At 36.3% G+C, this 19,383-nt stretch overlaps 1 protein-coding gene across 7 annotated transcripts in view; it reads left to right on the forward strand.

The window, feature by feature from the left end:
- Positions 1-19,383, forward strand: part of ROCK1 (Rho associated coiled-coil containing protein kinase 1) — a 150,266-nt gene that overhangs the window by 115,505 nt on the left and 15,378 nt on the right. For all 7 annotated transcript variants that reach the window (XR_013443368.1, XR_013443369.1, XM_078060545.1 and 4 more), the window contains 5 exons: positions 222-316; positions 6,697-6,862; positions 8,045-8,138; positions 8,584-8,672; positions 18,676-18,864. Coding sequence is in view for 5 of the 7 variants with exons in the window: in XM_078060545.1 (XP_077916671.1) it covers positions 222-316; positions 6,697-6,862; positions 8,045-8,138; positions 8,584-8,672; positions 18,676-18,864 (633 nt within the window). In the remaining 2 variants the exon portion in view is untranslated. The remainder of the gene's footprint in view (positions 1-221; positions 317-6,696; positions 6,863-8,044; positions 8,139-8,583; positions 8,673-18,675; positions 18,865-19,383) is intronic.

Genomic DNA, 19,383 nt, shown 5'->3' on the forward strand with positions numbered 1-19,383 from the left:
AAAATTCATCTGTTGATGAACCTCTGATTGTTTACAATTTGGGATAATGCTGCAATGAAAATTCATATATAAGATTTTGTGTGGATATATGCTTGCATTTGTCTTGGGTAAATACTTGGGAGTAGAATTGTTGGGTTGTAGGTTGTTTAACTTTATAAGGAGCTACCAAACTTTTTAAACTCCTCATAAACACTTATTTCTTCTAATCACTTATTTTGCAGACACTTTATAAAACCCAGGTAAAGGAACTTAAGGAAGAAATTGAAGAAAAAAACAGAGAATATTTAAAGAAAATACAAGAGCTACAAAGTGAGAAGTATGTCCATCCATTTTTCTTTACAACAAGAATCGCTGTTTCAACATAGCATTCTTTTAAGTTTAAAAATAGAGAGTAGATGTGCCATTATTCTGATGGGAATGGTATAGCAAATCTTATTAGGCTAATTCAGAACAAATCAAACTAAATTTAGACTAATTTTTCTCTTTATGGTGAAAATGTCATACAGTAACGCTATGGCAATTGTATAGAGATTCACTAAACTGTGATAGTAAATTGTTTTCAGGGGTCTCTCAATCTTTAAACATCTATTTGTATATAAATATTTCATACTGTACTTGCAAGGCATTATTTTATGCTAGGTAAAGTTATTTAGGGTTTCCCTCTTAGTATTACTAGGCAGGTTAAGTTCCATTGCATGTCTGCTTAGGGCCTTAGAAGAAGACCTAAAGCTATTTAAGTGTAACAACTTCTTATAGCTAGGTGGAACAGACATTAGAACTAGTTTTCTGACATTTTTATGTTCTCTTTCCATATAGAAATTTTAAAAATTTAACCATTTTATTGCTGAAACAAAGAAATACATTAAATATTTTAACATGCTTAGTTTTATGAATTATATGACAAATATCATTAGAATTACCACCCATGAAAGAGACAGACTCTTGCTATCCACTTTAGAAGCCCACTGTATTCCCCCTCCAGATTATGCCTTCTTCCCTCCCCACCACTGAATAATCACTATCCTGACACTTATTTGTTGACGGAACTGGATCATTTTTCTTGTATAGTTTTCCTCAGTTGTACTGACTTTATTGATCCATTTCCACAGTTAGTTGGACATTTTTGTCCTGTGTTTCCTGCAAATCTGTAGTTAAATCTAGAACTGTGCTATCCAGTATGGTAGCCCCTGGTCTTATGTAGCCATTTAAATTTGAACTTTAATTTATTTAATTTATTTAAGTGAAGTTTAAAATTTAGTTTTTAAACTAAATTTTAAATTTTAGGTGCTCAACAGTCCTATTTGGCTAGTGTTTACCATATTTGACAGCACAGGTATACAGAACATTTCTATCCTCATAGAAAGCTTTATTGGACATCCCTAATTGAGAGTCTTAGTCATATTCAAATCTGATTTTAGAGGGGTGAAGACTACCTCATCCATAACCTTGTACTGTCTGGTTACTTCTTTGTGTTGTTAGCAACCATGGACACTCAGTGCTTAGATCTTTAATATATTTAGTGGAGTCTAAGGTAGGAGCAAAGGTACATTTCCTGGTTAGTCTCTGTGAGAGTGATAGACTCCTGTTGTAGTCTATTGCCTATCATTTGTATGGTGTCTGCAGTGTAATATGCAATCCCATGTTGTGTGCATTCACTGTGAAGAGGGCACCCAATCTTCTACATACTATTGTTCTATAGGGTTGATATGTTTGCTCTTGTTTGATCTGTTTAAAAGAAACATGTCACCACTAGTGTGCTAAGTACTGTGCTTCATGCCAGTGATATAATTATTAGTAAGTTATGGTTCTTACCCTCAAGTACTTAAGAATATAGTCAGGAAACAAATATAATTAAGGTAAGTGTCTATGACAAAGTGCTAGGGATTGACAAGGTGGTGTCTTAGAAAGCTTCATTCTTTAGAGTGAAGAATGGATTGGAGGCAAAACTGGTGGATACAGGAAGTTGAATTATGTAGCCATTGGAAAATCTAAATGTAAAGTTATAGTGGAAGTTGACAGTAAAAGGAGAGGCGAGTACATGGGAAAAATAGGAAGTAGAAGCAATTGGACTTGTAGATTTGGGAGTGTGGGGATAAAAGTTGGGGAAAATTTCAGGTGGGTTCTCAAGTTGCTGACCAGGGCAGTTGGGTTGATGGTAGCACTGGTCCCTGAATTAAGGAATGCCAAGTTTGTGAAATGAGGGGAGACAAGATTTTTTCCATTTCAGACCTATTGAGTTTGAGGTGCCTATGGGTTGTCCAAAGAGAAATGGTTCTGAAATTGCTTCAGAGCTCAGAGAAAAGATAAGGACTTGAAGCTGATTTGACAGTCATTATATACTGAAACAGAGATAGATGAGATTTGTTAAAGTGATTGTGTATATCAGAGTTTATAAACTCATGAACCTATAGTACCATACATGTAACTGATTTGAAGCTAGTTGGGTGTGTTCATCGTGTGAGTTGTGAGTATTATATAACAAACTGAAGAATTCATCTCAGTTCTAACCACTTGCTGCCACATGGTAACACTGATCCAGTATTTTAAGGTCTGGTTTTTCAAGAGAAGCCAGAAATCTGAATTTTTATGTAAAATGTTGGCCCAAATTTATTTTAATTGTATGTCTGGAGGGAGATGGAGATGGACTCATTTGACCCTCTTAGGTAACAAGTTGTAACCCCTAGTGTAGGATGAGAAGACATAAAGGCTGACGATAGACTACTAGTGCCTATACTTCTAAAGAAAGGGCAGAGGAAGGGAAAATAAGTCACCAGTGATATAAGGAGAAAAGTAGAGTAAGATCACAAAAGCTAGGGGAATAGAATACTTCAAAGAAGACAAGTGATTTAAAGTGCCAAATACTCAGAAAGGTCAAGTAAAAAATAAATTGTCCGTTATATTTAAGGTTGTTAGTTATCTTGTTGAGAACAGTTCCTAAATGGTAATGAGAATGGATACTAAAGTGGATTGAGACATGAATGGTGAGGGTAGAAGTGGAGACCGAGTGTAGACAGTAGCCACATTTACCTCCTTACAGTTCAACAAACTGGTCAGTTACTCTTCTGCCTCAGGGCTTCTGGACTTGCTCTCCCCTCTTCCTGGAACATTTTCCTCTGAGTATCCACATGGCGTGCTCCTTTACCCTCTTCAGGTCTAGGTCTAAATGTCGTCTCAGAGGGGCCTTCCCTGAATATCCTTCTTAAAATTGTGCAAACATCCCCCACCCCATTACCTTGCTGCCCAGTTTAGTACTTCCTTAACCTGTTTTACTTTTCTCTGTGGCACTTATCCCTTCCCAATATATTATAGAACTTGCTGACTTATTTTACTTACTGTTTTTCTTTCTACTAGAACTTAAGCTCAGTGAAGGAAGGAATTTTTAAGTGTTTTGTCCTTAACTCTGTTTCAGTGCAATATGGATAGCACCTGGAATTGTACCTAGAACACAGTAGGTGGTCAGTAAATACTCGTTAAATTAAAAAATTCAAGAAATGTGGTTGTTGAGGCAAGGAGATAGAGCAGTAGCTGGAGGAGAAGTTGAAAGAGAGCCATTTCTTTTTAAAGATAGCAGAAATTTGAGCATATTTAAATGAGACATGGGAAGGAAATCAGAGTGGGAAAAGTTGCACATCTATTCATTGATTGAAACAAAAATTTCTGAGCACTTTCTATGGGCTGGAGACTTCTGGGCATTTTGAATACAGCAGTGAACAAGAACAAAGCTCCTGCTTATAATCTTATATCCTAGAAGAAAAAGGAGTGGTTCATAAATTGATTTCATTAAGGAGACAGGAGAATAAAGGTGACGGATTGGCCTTAGGCATCAGTAAAGACAGGTCTTTAATTTATGGAGAGTTGTGAAGGAAGTCTGGATGGTTATAGTTGCAGAGTTTTACCCTGAACCATCTCATTGTTCTTGCTTTCTCTTGCACAGTTGCATAGCCGGGGATAGAACTATAACTTGGGACAAATAGGTTTTCTGGCATTTTAATATATAACTTAGATACATTTATCTGATTTTGATAAAAGCAGTAAGCCCAGGTAAGAATATGTTATCAGTCTCAAGCCTTTGGGATATAATAGCTCAGAACTACCCCTAGGATCATAGACTTAACATTGGCAGTACTTCCTATCTTTTCCTAATGTACTAACTTCCCTACACTTTGAGACAGCTATTTTGTATCTTCTCCTTTCTCCTCAGATCTTCAGCAACCTGTCCTCATCCTCACACTCAACAAATGGCCTTGCTTCCTAGAAGTACTCTGTCCCACCCTCACAGCTACTAACCTATCTGCCTCTGTACCTATAAACCCTGCCTTCCTTCCTACTGATGTAAATGAACAAAATGTGCTTTTAACCACCTCGATCCCATCCCTTTCTGCCTACCTAAGAATATGACTCCAGGAATCCTCACCTTTCCTGTGTCCATTTTTTTCCTTTGTATAGTCATTCTCACTGTTATGTAAACATACAGGTAAACATTTCTATAAAAAATAACCATCTTTTAAGTGCATTTTACTTCCAGCTACTGTCCTATTTTTCTGCTTCCATTTGTAGCAAACTTCTTTGAAAGGTGACATACCATTTATATTCAGGTCCTCTTCTCCCTTTCTTTCTCTAGCTCATTCCAGACTTTTCCACTCATCACACTACCAAAATAACCCTTCTCAAGGTTACTGATGAGTTCCTAATAGTTAAAGACAATAGTCAGTTCTCAGTCCTTATCTCATTTAACGGTAGCAGGTGACATCGTTGATTACTCTCTCTTGACAAAATTTCTTCATTTGGCTTCTGTGACACCAAATGGTATTTTTTCTTATTGAACTAGCTACTCTTAACCTCCTTTGCTCCTTTGTCCCTTCCCCTCTTTGAGACCTTTAAAATTTGGAGGGCCCAAGGGATCATTCTTTCCTTGTTCTCATCTAGCCTCATGGCTTTAAATAGCATCAGTGTACAAGCACATTCTCCCCTGAATTCCAGACTTGTATGTCCAGCCGTCTGCTTGACTCCACTTGAGTGTTTAATAAACATCTCATTTTTAACATGTCCAGAAAAAATTCCTGATTCCCTTACCTTGCCAACCTTTTCCTCCCTGTTTTCCCCATTTCAGTATTAGCAATTCTCTTGTTTCCAGTTGTTTAAATAAAAAACCTTGAAATTATCCTAGACTTCTTTTTTTCCTTATACTGTCTATGCAGTCCATTAATAAATCTTCCTAGCTGTAATTTAAAAGTATATCCAGCATCTGATCAGTTCTCACCACTTGTACCATTTCCCAGCCTGATCCATACTGCCACCATCTCCAATTTTGGTACTTTCCTTAGTCTCCTAGTTGATATCCTTGCTTCTGCCATTGTCCCCCAACAGTCTGATCTTAATACTGCAGCCAGAATGATCTTTTTAAAACAGAATACTCAGAGTAAAAGCCAAAGTTCCCTGTACTGTCTTAGAAAGCCTTACAAGGTCTGTTCTCTCTCCCCACTTCTCTTAATACATTTCTCACAACTTTCCTTCATCTCTCAGTTCACTGACATTAGCTTCTTTCAGACAAACTTAGGGCATTTGTTATTAGATGTTTCTTCCACCTTATCATTGTATTTTCAGATACCTGCATAGCTCACTCCCTTACTTCCGTCCTATCTCTTCTCACATGTCTTAGCAGAGAGGCCTCCTTGATCACCCTGTGTAAAATATCACATTCACAGCCTCTTCCACCTTTTTTATTTTATTGTGTTCTCTGTGGCATGCTATATATTACTTGTTCATTTTTTTTTAATTGCCTGTTTCACCCCACTAATATGTGCTTCCTCAGGGCAGAGACTCTGTTACTACTGTATGTCTTAATTCACTTAACAGAGAGTAACCACTTAGGTAAATGTTTGTTGGACAAATGAATGAGTTTTTGTTTGTTTTTTTTTTTGTAGTTAGTATATGTTTCCCTCCTTAGGTTTGAGACAGAAAATTTCATTTGTATTATTCCCTTAGTAAAAAATAGATGGAAGTCATTCACTCATTCACTTAGCAAACATTTATTGAGCACCTACCATATATAGGGGAGATATAGTTATGACTCAGATAGCTTATTGAACAGAAGTTCTTTAGGAAGAGCAAGCAAATTGGAATGATCTGGTCCTGGTCTGAATGTCAATTCCAAAAAGCTTTAAAGTATAATTCCCAAGGAACATTTCAAGAATAGTTTATAGTGGTTACAAATCTGTAAGTCGTCATAATCTCATTACATTTCAGAACTGAAAGGGACCTCAAAAATCATTTAGTTTAACTCTCTCATTCTACAGATTTGATTTCATTGAGCCCCAGGAAATGTAAGAAATTTTCCCAATGTCCTTACCCAATTAGTGAAGAACAGGGATAAGGGTTAAGGTCTGGCCTCCTGGTTTACGAGCCTGTTACTTTTCCTCTATCCCATGCTACCTTCCGTTGTAATACAGAACAAGTTCCTTTTCAAAAGTAGACTGCTTGCCATTGCTTTACCATCTTTTCTTAGTTAAGCATAACAGCAGGTACAGGATTAAAGAGTTCTTTACTTTTATAGTTTTTCAAAGTGTTAGAGGTGCAATTTATTACTTTTATAGAATTTTTGCTTTGGATTCAAATAATGGATTTTATTTTAAGCAACAAAATGCTTCTTATTGTTTAAATATAGTTGTCTTCATTTCTCTTATAAATCTATTGCAGGGAAACTCTTGCTACTCAGTTGGATCTAGCAGAAACAAAAGCTGAGTCTGAGCAGTTGGCTCGAGGGCTGCTGGAAGAACAGTATTTTGAATTAACCCAAGAAAGCAAGAAAGCTGCTTCCAGAAATAGACAAGAGATTACAGATAAAGATCATACTGTTAGTCGGGTAAGTGCGATTGTCAGGTAAGTTTTATGACTGAAATTTATCTAAATCAAAATAGGTCACATCTTAAAAGTGTTAGGGTGAGTATGTGTGCATGTGTATTTACTTTGACTTTACTTATACACAGTGGTCAGTCTATACTTATGTATAAAATAGTTTATATAATCCAAAACCATTGTTAATGACTGAAATTCTTATTCAGTGTAGTATGTTTTTTCTCTTTCTGGCTATAGATCTTAACTTATTTTATGTGAAGAAATGCTTGGGTTAAATTCGTTTGTTGTATTTTCTTAATACATTGCAACTGACTTTGTGGCCAGAATTCTATAAAACTCACAGAAACTATTTTGGGATGAGAAATTCTTTATGGATATCTACAAATTAATTTTAGAAAACCAGTACTGTGATTACCTATTCCTGAAATACTATTATTGTCTATATAGATCATGGGGATTGAAAGGAGAGTTAGAGGGCGCCTGGGTGGCTCAGTTGGTTAAGCGACTGCCTTCGGCTCAGGTCATGATCCTGGAGTCCCTGGATCGAGTCCCGCATTGGGCTCCCTGCTCGGCAGGGAGCCTGCTTCTCCCTCTGACCCTCCCCCCTCTCATGTGCTCTCTCTCTCTCTCTCTCATTCTCTCTGTTTCAAATAAATAAATAAAATCTTTAAAAAAAAAAAAAAAAGAAAGGAGAATTAGATTTTTCTTTTGAAGTTACCCTCCAGTGCTCTGGTATAAGTAGTCTTGGGTTTGAATCTTAGCTGTGCCACCAAGAAGTTACATGGTCTTGGCAATTTATGTTACTTCCTTAAACCTCAGATTCTTCATCTATAAAATAGAAGTAATACCAGCGTGCCTGGCTGGCTCAATCAGTACAGCATGCGACTCTTGATCTTGGGGTTGTGAGTTTGAGTCCCACATTGGGGGTAGAGTTTACTTTAAAAAAAAAAGAAAGAAAGAAAGAATACCTATTCCACAAGATTCTTATGACGGTTAAATGAAATATATTTTAATATAAGTATATCCACATATGTTAAACCAGAAACCAGGCATTTTTATAATAAAGCAGTGTCTGACTTGTCCATATCTATGGAGAATGCAAAGTTGTTTTGTTTTTTTTTAAGGTTACTGTTTTAAATACAAGACTAGCAAAGTGAATGTAACTTAAACCTTTCTGTGTTTTGTTAAGCTTGAAGAAACAAACAGCATGTTAACCAAAGATATTGAATTATTAAGAAAAGAAAATGAAGAGCTAACTGATAAAATGAGGAGGGCAGAGGAAGGTACGTAAGGTTATTTGTTTTTTTCTTTTTTAATCATAATGTTTAATCAAGTTCAGAGGTAAATCTTGAGACTTTTATATTGTGTGTTTTTAAAATATTTGTTTTCATATGTTAAATAACTTCTGTAGCCTTAAGAATTATCTTTATAGAACTTAAATGTTCTCATCCCCAAAAATGGTAAATATGTGACGTGATGGATGTGTTAATTAACTCGATGGGAGAATCCTTTTGTAATGAATACATGTATCAAATCATCACGTTGTACAGCTTAAGTATCTTACAAATTTATTTGTCAATTATACCTCAGTAAAGCTGAATAAAAAGAATTGTCTTAATGAAGCTACTAAAAATTATGTAGTGTATACTAATTTGAATAATTAAGAACATGTTAATTTGGAACACAATTTAATGTCATATAATAACACTTTATATAATTTATTAACAGAATATAAATTGAAGAAGGAGGAGGAGATCAGTAATCTTAAGGCTGCCTTTGAAAAGAATATCAATACAGAAAGAACCCTTAAAACGCAGGTATACATACTCTCTCAGCCTTTTCCATGTTTGTATTTGAATATCATATATTCAGAAGTTAATATTTGTTTTCTGTGTACTTTTTCTTAAAACTTAGGTTATAATGTTCAAACTTTTCATTGGAACAAATGATGTTATATTCTTTCTTCATTAAATATAAAAGACTTTCAGGAAATTGGATTTCAATTGAGTTAAGAAAGAAGATGTGATATAGATAGATAGATAGATATGGAATCGTACTCAGCCATAAAAAAAAGAATGAAATCTTACCATTTGCGACCACAGGGATAGAACTGTAATGTATTATGCTAAGCGAAATAAGTCAGTCAGAGAAAGACAAATACCATATGATTTCACTGATATGTGGAATTTAAGAAATGAAACAGATGAACATAGGGGAAAGAAAAAAAAAGAGAGGGACACAAACCATAAGAGAGACTCCTAACTATAGAGAACAAACTTAGAGTTGCTGGACAGGAGGTGGGAGGGTGGGCTAAATGGGTGACGGGCATTAAGGAGGACACTTGTTGTGATGAGCACTGGGTGTTATATGTAAGTAATGAATCACTAAATTCTACTCCTGAAATTAATATTACACTATATGTTAACTAACTAGAATTTAAATAAAATCTTGAAACCAAAAAAAAAAAGGAAAAAGAAAGTAGATTATCTAATCATTTGACTAGTAAGAACATATTTTAGATTGTCCAGAAGACCTGTATTTGACAATAGGAAAACTTAATGAAGAGAAAACACTTGACTAAAGCCAAAAGAGAAGAACTGGGAATAAATAAGAAACTATAGGGGTGGCTGTATCATTTTGCTGTGTATTTAATAATGCAGCTGGATCAGATTTTTACACTAAAACTTGATGTCTTATCATTTTACTAAGTTATCCAGTAGTTTAAATTCTTCAGAAGGTATTGTGTACCTCAGTTGATTTTTTTGGTAAAATAAATATTTTTTACCTTTTTTGTTTGTTTTGTTTATTCGCCAAAGAAAGAGAGAGCATGCATAAGCAGGGGGAGCGGCAGGCAGGGGGGAAAACAGGCTCGCCGCTGAGCAAGGAGCCTGACACCAGACTCAATCTTAGGACCCTGGAATCATGACCTGAGCCGAAGGCAGACACTTAACAGACTGAGCCACCCAGGCATCCCAATATTTTTTACTTTTTTATTTAAATGATTATAATAACTTCTTTACCACTTAACTACTCTCCTTTTCAGCAATTTTTCATGTTGCAACCAGATTAATCTTTCAAAAATACACTTAATATCTGTTGAAAATCCTTCAGTGGAAGTTCTACTTACCTTTATATTCAGAGACCATGAAGAAAAAGATTGATGTTTATTACACAAAAATTCAAGTTTCTGGAGTCCAAAACAACTTAAGTTGGAAGAAAAAAACTAAGTAGAATATTTATAGCAAATATAGATAAATATAAAGAGTACCTACAAATTTTAAAAAGGCAATTTAATATGGAAAAAACAACGTAAGGGGCATTTGAGAGAAAAAGAAACAGTAAAGAATTTTAAAAAGCTCAACCATAACAATAAGTAATTGATTAAAGTAATTAGAGAAATTTAAGTAATAGAAATTAAAGTAATAATGAGATAACTTTTTGACAAATGGGCACATTTAAATGAGATACAGTACTCGTATTTGGCAAGAACATGGGTAAAGTTTGTATAGTTTTTGAGGGAGTAATCTATGAGAATAATTAACAAACTAACACATTTTAATGTGCATATTCTTTGACCTAGTAACTGCACATTTAGAAATTTATCCTATATAAAAAAAACCTCCATAAATTCTCAAAAGAAATATATACAAATGTAATTACTGCAACAACAGTATTTTTAATGGTTTTGAAAAGTAAATTTAACCCAACCACCTACCAGCCTAGTATTAACAAATCATAGTACATCTGTGCAACGCAAAGGAGTCATTAAAAATAAATGAAATAGTTGATACATCTCTAGGAATGCATCCATTTCTTCCAGATTGCCTAATTTGCTGGCATATAGTTACTCATAATATGTTCTTATAATTGTTTGTATTTCTTTGGTATTGGTTGTGATCTCTCTTCTTTAATTCATGATTTTATTTATTTGGGTCATTTCTCTTTTCTTTTTGATAAGTCTGGCCAGGGGTTTATCAATCTTGTTAATTCTTTCAAAGAACAAGCTCCTAGTTTCGTTGATCTGTTCTACTGTTCTTTTGGTTTCTATTTCATTGATTTCTGCTCTGATCTTTATTATTTCTCTTCTCCTGCTGGGTTTCGGCTTTATTTGCTGTTCTTTCTCCAGCTCCTTTAGGTGTAGGGTTAGGTTATGTACTTGAGACCTTTCTTGTTTCTTGAGAAAGGCTTGTATTGCTATATACTTTCCTCTTAGGACTGCCTTTGCTGCATCCCAAAGATTTTGAACAGTTGTGTTTTCATTTTCATTTGTTTCCATGAATTTTTTTAATTCTTCTTTAATTTCCTGGTTGACCCATTCATTCTTTAATAGGATGCTCTTTAGCCTCCATGTATTTGAGTTCTTTCCGACTTTCCTCTTGTGATTGAGTTCTAGTTTCAAAGCATTGTGGTCTGAAAATAGGCAGGGAATGATCCCAATCTTTTGGTACCAGTTGAGACCTGAATTGTGACCTAGGATGTGATCTATTCTGGAGAATGTTCCATGGGCACTAGAGAATGTGTATTCCGTTGCTTTGGGATGGAATGTTCTGAATATATCTGTGAAGTCCATTTGGTCCAGTGTGTCATTTAAAGTCTTTATTTCCTTGTTGATCTTTTGCTTAGATAATCTGTCCATTTCAGTGAGGGGGGTGTTAAAGTCCCCCACTATTACTATATTGTTGTCGATGTGTTTCTTTGCTTATGGCTTATATAATTGGCTGCTCCCATGTTAGGGGCATAGATACTTACAATTGTTAGATCTTCTTGTTGGATAGACCCTTTAAGTAGGATATAGTGTCCTTCCTCATCTCTTATTACAGTCTTTGATTTAAAATCTAATTTGTCTGATATAAGGATTGCCACCCCAGCTTTTTTTGGTGTCCATTAGCATGGTAAATGGTTTTCCACCCCCCACTTTCAATCTGGGGATGTCTTTGGGTCTAAAATGAGTCTCTTGCAGACAGCATATCGATGGGTCTGGTTTTTTTATCCAATCTGATAGCCTGTGTCTTTTGATTGGGGCATTTAGCCCATTTACATTCAGGGTAACTATTGAAAGATATGAATTTAGTGCCATTGTATTGCCTGTAAGGTGACTGTTACTGTATATTGTCTGTGTTCCTTTTGGGTCTATGTTACTTTTAGGCTCTCTCTCTTTGCTTAGAGGACCCTTTCAGTATTTCTTGTAGGGCTGGTTCCGTGTTTGCAAATTCCTTTAGTTTTTGTTTGTCCTGGAAGCTTTTTATCTCTCCTTCTATTTTCAGTGACAGCCTAGCTGGATATAGTATTCTTGGCTGCATATTTTTCTCATTTAGTGTTCTGAATATATCATGCCAGTCCTTTCTGGCCTGCCAGGTCTCTGTGGATAGGTCTGTTGCCAATCTAATGTTTCTACCATTGTAGGTTACAGATCTCTTCTCCCAAGCTGCTTTCAGGATTTTCTCTTTGTCTCTGAGACTCGTAAGTTTTACTATTAGATGTCGGGATGTTGACCTATTTTTATTGATTTTGAGGGAGGTTCTCTGGGCCTCTTGGATTTTGATGCCTGTTTCCTTCCCCAAATTAGGGAAGTTCTCTGCTATAATTTGCTCCAATATACCTTCTGCCCCTCTCTTTCTTCTTCTTCTGGGATCCCAATTACTATAATATTGTTTTGTCTTACGGTATCACTTAATCTCTCGAATTCTGCCCTCGTGATCCAGTAGCTGTTTATCTCTCTTTTTCTCAGCTGCTTTATTTTCCATCATTTGGCCTTTGATATCACTAATTCTTGCTTCTGCTTCATTTATCCTAGCAGTTAGAGCCTCCATTTTTGATTGCACCTCATTAATAGCCTTTTTGATTTCAACTTGGTTAGATTTTAGTTCTTTTACTTCTTCAGAAAGGGTTTCTCTAATAACTTCCATGCTTTTTTCAAGCCCAGCTAGTATCTTTAAAATCATCATTCTGAACTTTAGTTCCGACATCTTACTGATGTCCGTATTGATTAGGTCCCTGGCAGTTGGTACTGCCTCTTGTTCTTTTTTTTGAAGTGATTTTTTCTGTCTTGTCATTTTGTCCAGAGGAGAAGAGATGAATGAGAGAACAAAATGCTAACCGGGTAACAACATCCCCAGAAAATATACACTAAACAAATCAGAAGAGACCTGAAACCGGGGGAAAAGAAAGGGAAAGAAAGAAAAAAGAAAAAGAAAAAGATAAAAACAAACAAACAAAAAAACAGAATATGATCAAATATGATCAGGCTGGTGCATAGATCAGTGCCACACACTAGATTTTGGGCGTATTTTGGTCTGTTAGAAGAAAGTGCCTCCCAAAATTTTAAAGAAAGAAAAACTTATATATGTATAAAAATAAGGGTTGATGTGATGAAGGGATGGAATATGACTGTAAAGATGGAAATTATAAAAGATTTTATAAAAGGAATTGATAAGAAGTTGGTTGCAAAAAGAAAGAAGAGGATTTAAAAAAAAAAAGGGAGAGAATGTGATCAGGCAGGAGACTAGAACAAAGCCATACACTAGAGATTTAGGGTATATTTTGGTCTGTTAGAAGAAACTGTATTCCAAAATTTTAAAGAGAGAACAACTTACATATATATACCAAAAATAAGGTTAACTACTATGAAGGGATAGAATATGACTCTAGAAATGAAAAATAAAAAAAAATTTTTAAAAAAGGGATTGATAAGATGTTGGTTAAAAAAGGGAAAAAGAAAAATTCAAAAAAAAAAAGGAAAATAAAAAAATAAAATTAACTTTGAAAGATGTATCAACTACCAAAACTGAACCAGTTCAGGAAGAAATAGAAAACCTTAACAGACCTATAACCACAAAGAAATTGAAGCAGTAATAAAAAATCTCCCAACAAACAAAAGCCCAGGGCCAGATGGCTTCCCAGGTGAATTCTACCAAACATTTAAAGAAGAATTAATACCTATTCTTCTGAAACTGTTCCAAAAAATAGAAATGGAAGGAAAACTTCCAAACTCGTTTTATGAGGCCACAATTACCTTGATCCCAAAACCAAAGACCCCATCAAAAAGGAGAATTACAGACCAATATCCTTGATGAACATGGATGCAAAAATTCTCACCAAAATACTAGCCAGTAGGATCCAACAGTACATTAAAAGGATTATTCACCACGACCAAGTGGGATTTATTCCTGGGCTGCAAGGTTGGTTCAACGTCTGGAAATCAATCAATGTGATACAATACATTAATAGAAGAAAGAACAAGAAGCATATGATCCTCTCAATAGATGCAGAAAAAGCATTTGAGAAAGTATAGCATCCTTTCTTGATCAAAACTCTTCAGAGTATAGGGATAGAGGGTACATACCTCAATATCCTAAAAGCCATCTATGAAAAACCCACAGCGAATATCATTCTCAATGGGGAAAACCTGAGAGCTTTCCCCCTAAGGTCAGGAACACAGCAGGGATGTCCACTATCACCACTGCTATTCAACATAGTACTGGCAGTCCTAGCCACAGCAATGAGACAACAAAAAGAAAAAAAAGGCATCCAAATCAGCAAAGAAGAAGTCAAACTCTCACTGTTTGCAGATGATATGATAGTTTATGTGGAAAACCCAAAAGACTCCACCCCAAAACTGCTAGAACTCATACAGGAATTCAGTAAAGTGGCAGGATATAAAATCAATGCACAGAAATCAGTGACATTCCTGTACACCAACAACAAGACAGAAGAAAGAGAAATTAAGGAGTCGATCCCGTTTACAATTGCATTGTAAACCATAAGATTCCCAGGAATAAATCTAACCAAAGAGACAAAGAATCTGTACTCAGAAAACTATAAAATACTCATGAAAGAAATTGAGGAAGACACAAAGAAATGGAAAAACGTTCCATGCTCATGGATTGGAAGAACAAATATTGTGAAGATGTCAGTGCTACCTAGAGCAATCTACACATTCAATGCAATCCCTATCAAAATACCATCCACTTTTTTCAAAGAAATGGGACAAATAATCCTAAAATTTGTATGGAACCAGAGAAGACCCCGAATAGCCAGAGGAATGTTGAAAAAGAAAAGCAAAGCTGGCGGCATCACAATTCCAGACTTCAAGCTCTATTACAAAGCTGTCATCATCAAGACAGTATGGTACTGGCACAAAAACAGACACACAGATCAGTGGAACAGAACAGAGAGCCCAGAAATGGACCCTCAACTCTATGGTCAACTAATCTTTGACAAAGCAGGAAAGAATGTCCAATGGAAAAAAGACAGTCTCTTCAACAAATGGTGTTGGGAAAATTGGACGGCCACATGCAGAAGAATGAAACTGGACCATTTCCTTACACCACACACAAAAATAGACTCAAAATGGTTGGAAGACCTAAATGTGAGAGAGGAGTCCATCAAAATCCTAAAGGAGAACACAGGCAGCAACCTCTGACCTCAGCCGCAGCAACTTCTTCCTAGAAACATCCCCAAAGGCAAGGGAAGCAAGGGCAAAAATGAACTATTGGGACTTCATCAAGATAAAAAGCTTTTGCACAGCAAAGGAAACAGTCAACAAAACCAAAAGACAACCAACAGAATGGGAGAAGATATTTGCAAATGACATACCAGATAAAGGGCTAGTATCCAAAATCTATAAAGAACTTATTAAACTCAACACCCAAAGAACAAATAATCCAGTCAAGAAATGGGCAGAAGACATGAACGGACATTTTTCCAAAGAAGACATCCAAATGGCCAACAGACACATGAAAAAGTGCTCAACATCACTCGGCATCAGGGAAATCCAAATCAAAACCTCAATGAGATACCACCTCACACCAGTCAGAATGGCTAAAATTAACAAGTCAGGAAACGACAGATGTTGGCGGGGATGCAGAGAAAGGGGAACCCTCCTACACTGTTTGTGGGAACACAAGCTGGTGCAGCTACTCTGGAAAACAGTATGAAGGTTCCTCAAAAAGTTGAAAATAGAGCTACCATACGATCCAGCAATTGCACTATTGGGTATTTACCCCAAAGATACAAATGTAGGGACCCAGAGGGGTACATGCACCCCGATGTTTATAGCAGCAATGTCCACAATAGCCAAACTATCAGAAGAGCCAAGATGTCCATCAACAGATGAATGGATAAAGAAGATGTGGTATATATATACAATGGAATATTATGCAGCCATCAAAAGGAATGAAATCTTGCCATTTGCAACGACGTGGATGGAGCTGGAGGGTATTATGCTGAGCGAAATAAGTCAATCAGAGAAAGACATGTATCATACGACCTCACTGATATGAGGAATTCTTAATCTCAGGAGACAAACAGGGTTGCTGGAGTGATAGACATTGGGGAGGGTATGTGCTAGGGTGAGCGCTGTGAATTGTGTAAGACTGTTGAAGCACAGACCTGTACCTCTGAAACAAATAATACATCATATGTTATAAAAAAAAAAAAAAAAGATAGCAGGAAGGGAAGAATGAAGGGGGGAAATCGGAGGGGGAGACGACCCTTGAGAGACTATGAACTCTGAGAAACAAACTGGGGGTTCTAGAGGGGAGGTGGGTGGGGGGACGGGTTAGCCTGGTGATGGGTATTAAAGAGGGCACGTACTGCATGGAGCACTGGGTGTTATACGCGAACAATGAATCATGGAACACTACATCAAAAACTAATGATGTAATGTATGGTGATTAACATAACATAATAATAATAAATAAATAAATGAAGTAGGGGCACCTGGGTGGCTCAGTCGGTTAAGCATCTGCCTTCGTCTGGGTCATGATCCCAGGGTCCTGGGATCAAGTCCCACATCAGGCTCCGTGCTCAGTGGAGAGCCTGCCTCTCTCTCTCTCCCTCTTCAGCTACCTCTGCTTCTCTCTCTCTGTCAAATAAATTTTTTTTTAAAAAGTAAATGAAATAGATATATACATAATGACATGGGGAAATATTTCCCATGATATATGATACTATATCAAATTTTAAAAGCAAGTCGCAGCATAGAATATACAGCATGATTCTGTTTTTAAATTTATATTTTTTTTGTTTTTTTTAAGATTTTATTTATTTATTTCACAGAGAGAGACAGCGAGAGAGGGAACACAAGCAGGGGGAGTGGGAGAGGGAGAAGCGGGCTTCCCACCGAGCAGGGAGCCCGATGTGGGGCTCGATCCCAGGACTCTGGGATCATGACCTGAGCCAAAGGCAGACGCTTAACGACTGAGCCACCCAGGTGCCCCTAAATTTAAATATATTTGTAATCAGCTTATATACCTAGGGAAAAGTTTAGAAGGATATACACCCAGCAGATTGAAAGAAGAGATTTTAGCAGAGGTGCTCTTTGATGGGTGATACTACAAGGGCTTTTTTTACTTTCTTCATAATATATTTCTGTATTTGATTTTTCTTGTAATAAATATGTTAGATTTACTATAAGAAAAAAAACAAATACGCATTATGAGTTCAATGAAGTAAGTTTTTACTGCATTAAAAAATTTATGGGCTCCTCCTCCTAGATAGGACCACGTCTTCATGGAAATGATAGTAGCTCAGGCTTTTTTCTATTTTAATGGAAAAAATCTTTGGTTTTTTTTAACATCATTGCAGAAAATACCATGACTTATGTTCTAGTTTATGTAGCTTAATTTCACATGCTTTTAACACTTCTGTCTCATTTTGAATATATTCTTTCCTCTGGCAAAAGGGGTTAGCCTCAACTAACATTTATGTTCCCTCTCACATTCGAAAGGGCCTCAGTATGGCCTAGTCCGGTACCCTGTCTGCTTACTTTTCTACTTGTCCAAAGGAAAAGAATTATCTTGTGCCTTATTGCCTGTGTATTGTTTCATCTGACTGTAATGCCATTCATTCTTGGCTGTCCATGACTCCCCTCTTTAATACTGTTTCTTCTTTGCTTATCCAACTCCTGTTTGTCTTTTTAAGAAACACATGTGGACACACATGCAAGTACACCAGGAAGCCATCCCTGACCTCCCAAGTCTTAGTTAGCATCCTTTCTTGCCTCTTTTCTTTTTACTCACCACACTACACTATAATGCTTGCTTGTCTGGCTCCTCCACCAGACTAGGATGCCTTTGGGGCATAACTGTATATTCTATTTTTTTTTAAAGATACATTTATTTATTTGAGAGAGAGAGCATGAGCGGGAGGGGCAGAGGGAGAGAGAATCCCGAGCAGACTCCACGCTGAACACAGAGCCTCAACATGAGCTCTATCCCATGACCCTGAAATCACAACCTGAGCCGAAGCCAAGAGTCAGAGTCCCAACCAACTGTGTCACCCAGGCACCCCTGTATATTCTATTTTTATATCTAGTGCCAAAGTGCCTACATACAGTATAACAAGTGCTAAATAATTGTTGAATGATAAATGGATTTTTGCAGGCCTATTTGGTTCTTATATTTGAATGAGATAAAACAATAATAGTTACTTGTGCTACCAGTTATCATGTCTCAACCTTCATTAGGTTTGTATTTTCACACACGGAGTCCTGCTTCCTGATTTTGAAGGAAAAAAAAGTACATTTTAGTGGAGATTTAAATTAGATGGCTACAATGTAGATTTTTTTTTTAAGATTTTATTTATTTATTTGACAGAGAGAGCGAGAGAGCCACAAGCAGGGGGAGCAGGAGGAGAGGGAGAAGCAGGCTCCCCGCTGAGCAAGGAGCCCAATACGGGACTCGATCCCAGGACCCTGGGATCATGACCTGAGCCGAAGGCAGACGCTTAACCATCTGAGCCACTCAGGCGCCCCTACGATATAGATCTTTATTAATAATACTTTAATACTTTATTAATAATACTTTAATATTTTAATAGGCTGTTAACAAGTTGGCAGAAATAATGAATCGGAAAGATTTTAAAATTGATAGAAAGAAAGCTAATACACAGGATTTGAGAAAGAAAGAAAAGGAAAATCGAAAGCTGCAACTGGAACTCAACCAAGAAAGAGAGAAATTCAACCAGATGGTAGTGAAACATCAGAAGGAACTGAATGACATGCAAGCGGTAAGGTTTGTGTGTGTGTGTGTGTGTGTGTGTGTGTGTGTGTGTAGGATTATTTTCTTAATTTGACATTGCTATTTATACCTATTATCTATTGATCTTATCTAGTTTTTTTAGTATAAAAATGCATATTCAGGTTTGTAGTCTCCACAGTTTGATCATTATTACTCTAATATGAACCATGATCTTGAAAAACTAGAAAGATACTCTGTTGCCTATTAACCATGGTAATTTGAGTAATTTTTACCCATTAGCATTTACTTGATTAGATGCTGCTTTGAGAGAAACAACCAAGGGTTTGCCTCTTTGGCTTTAGACTGAAATAGAGATATGACTAGGATAATATTAACTGTAGTTGAGATAGAGGATTTGAAGTATTGTAGATTTTTTGTTTTCTCTAACCAGGACTCACTTCAGAAATCAAAATATCAAACTTAATTTTTTGATATTTCCTGGGTTGTTAATAGCACAAAATTGAGAACATAGTCTCTGGACCTAGACTGACTTGGATACAAGCACTGA

The sequence above is a fragment of the Halichoerus grypus genome, chromosome 13, assembly GCF_964656455.1.
Source record: "Halichoerus grypus chromosome 13, mHalGry1.hap1.1, whole genome shotgun sequence".
Lineage (NCBI taxonomy): Eukaryota > Metazoa > Chordata > Mammalia > Carnivora > Phocidae > Halichoerus > Halichoerus grypus.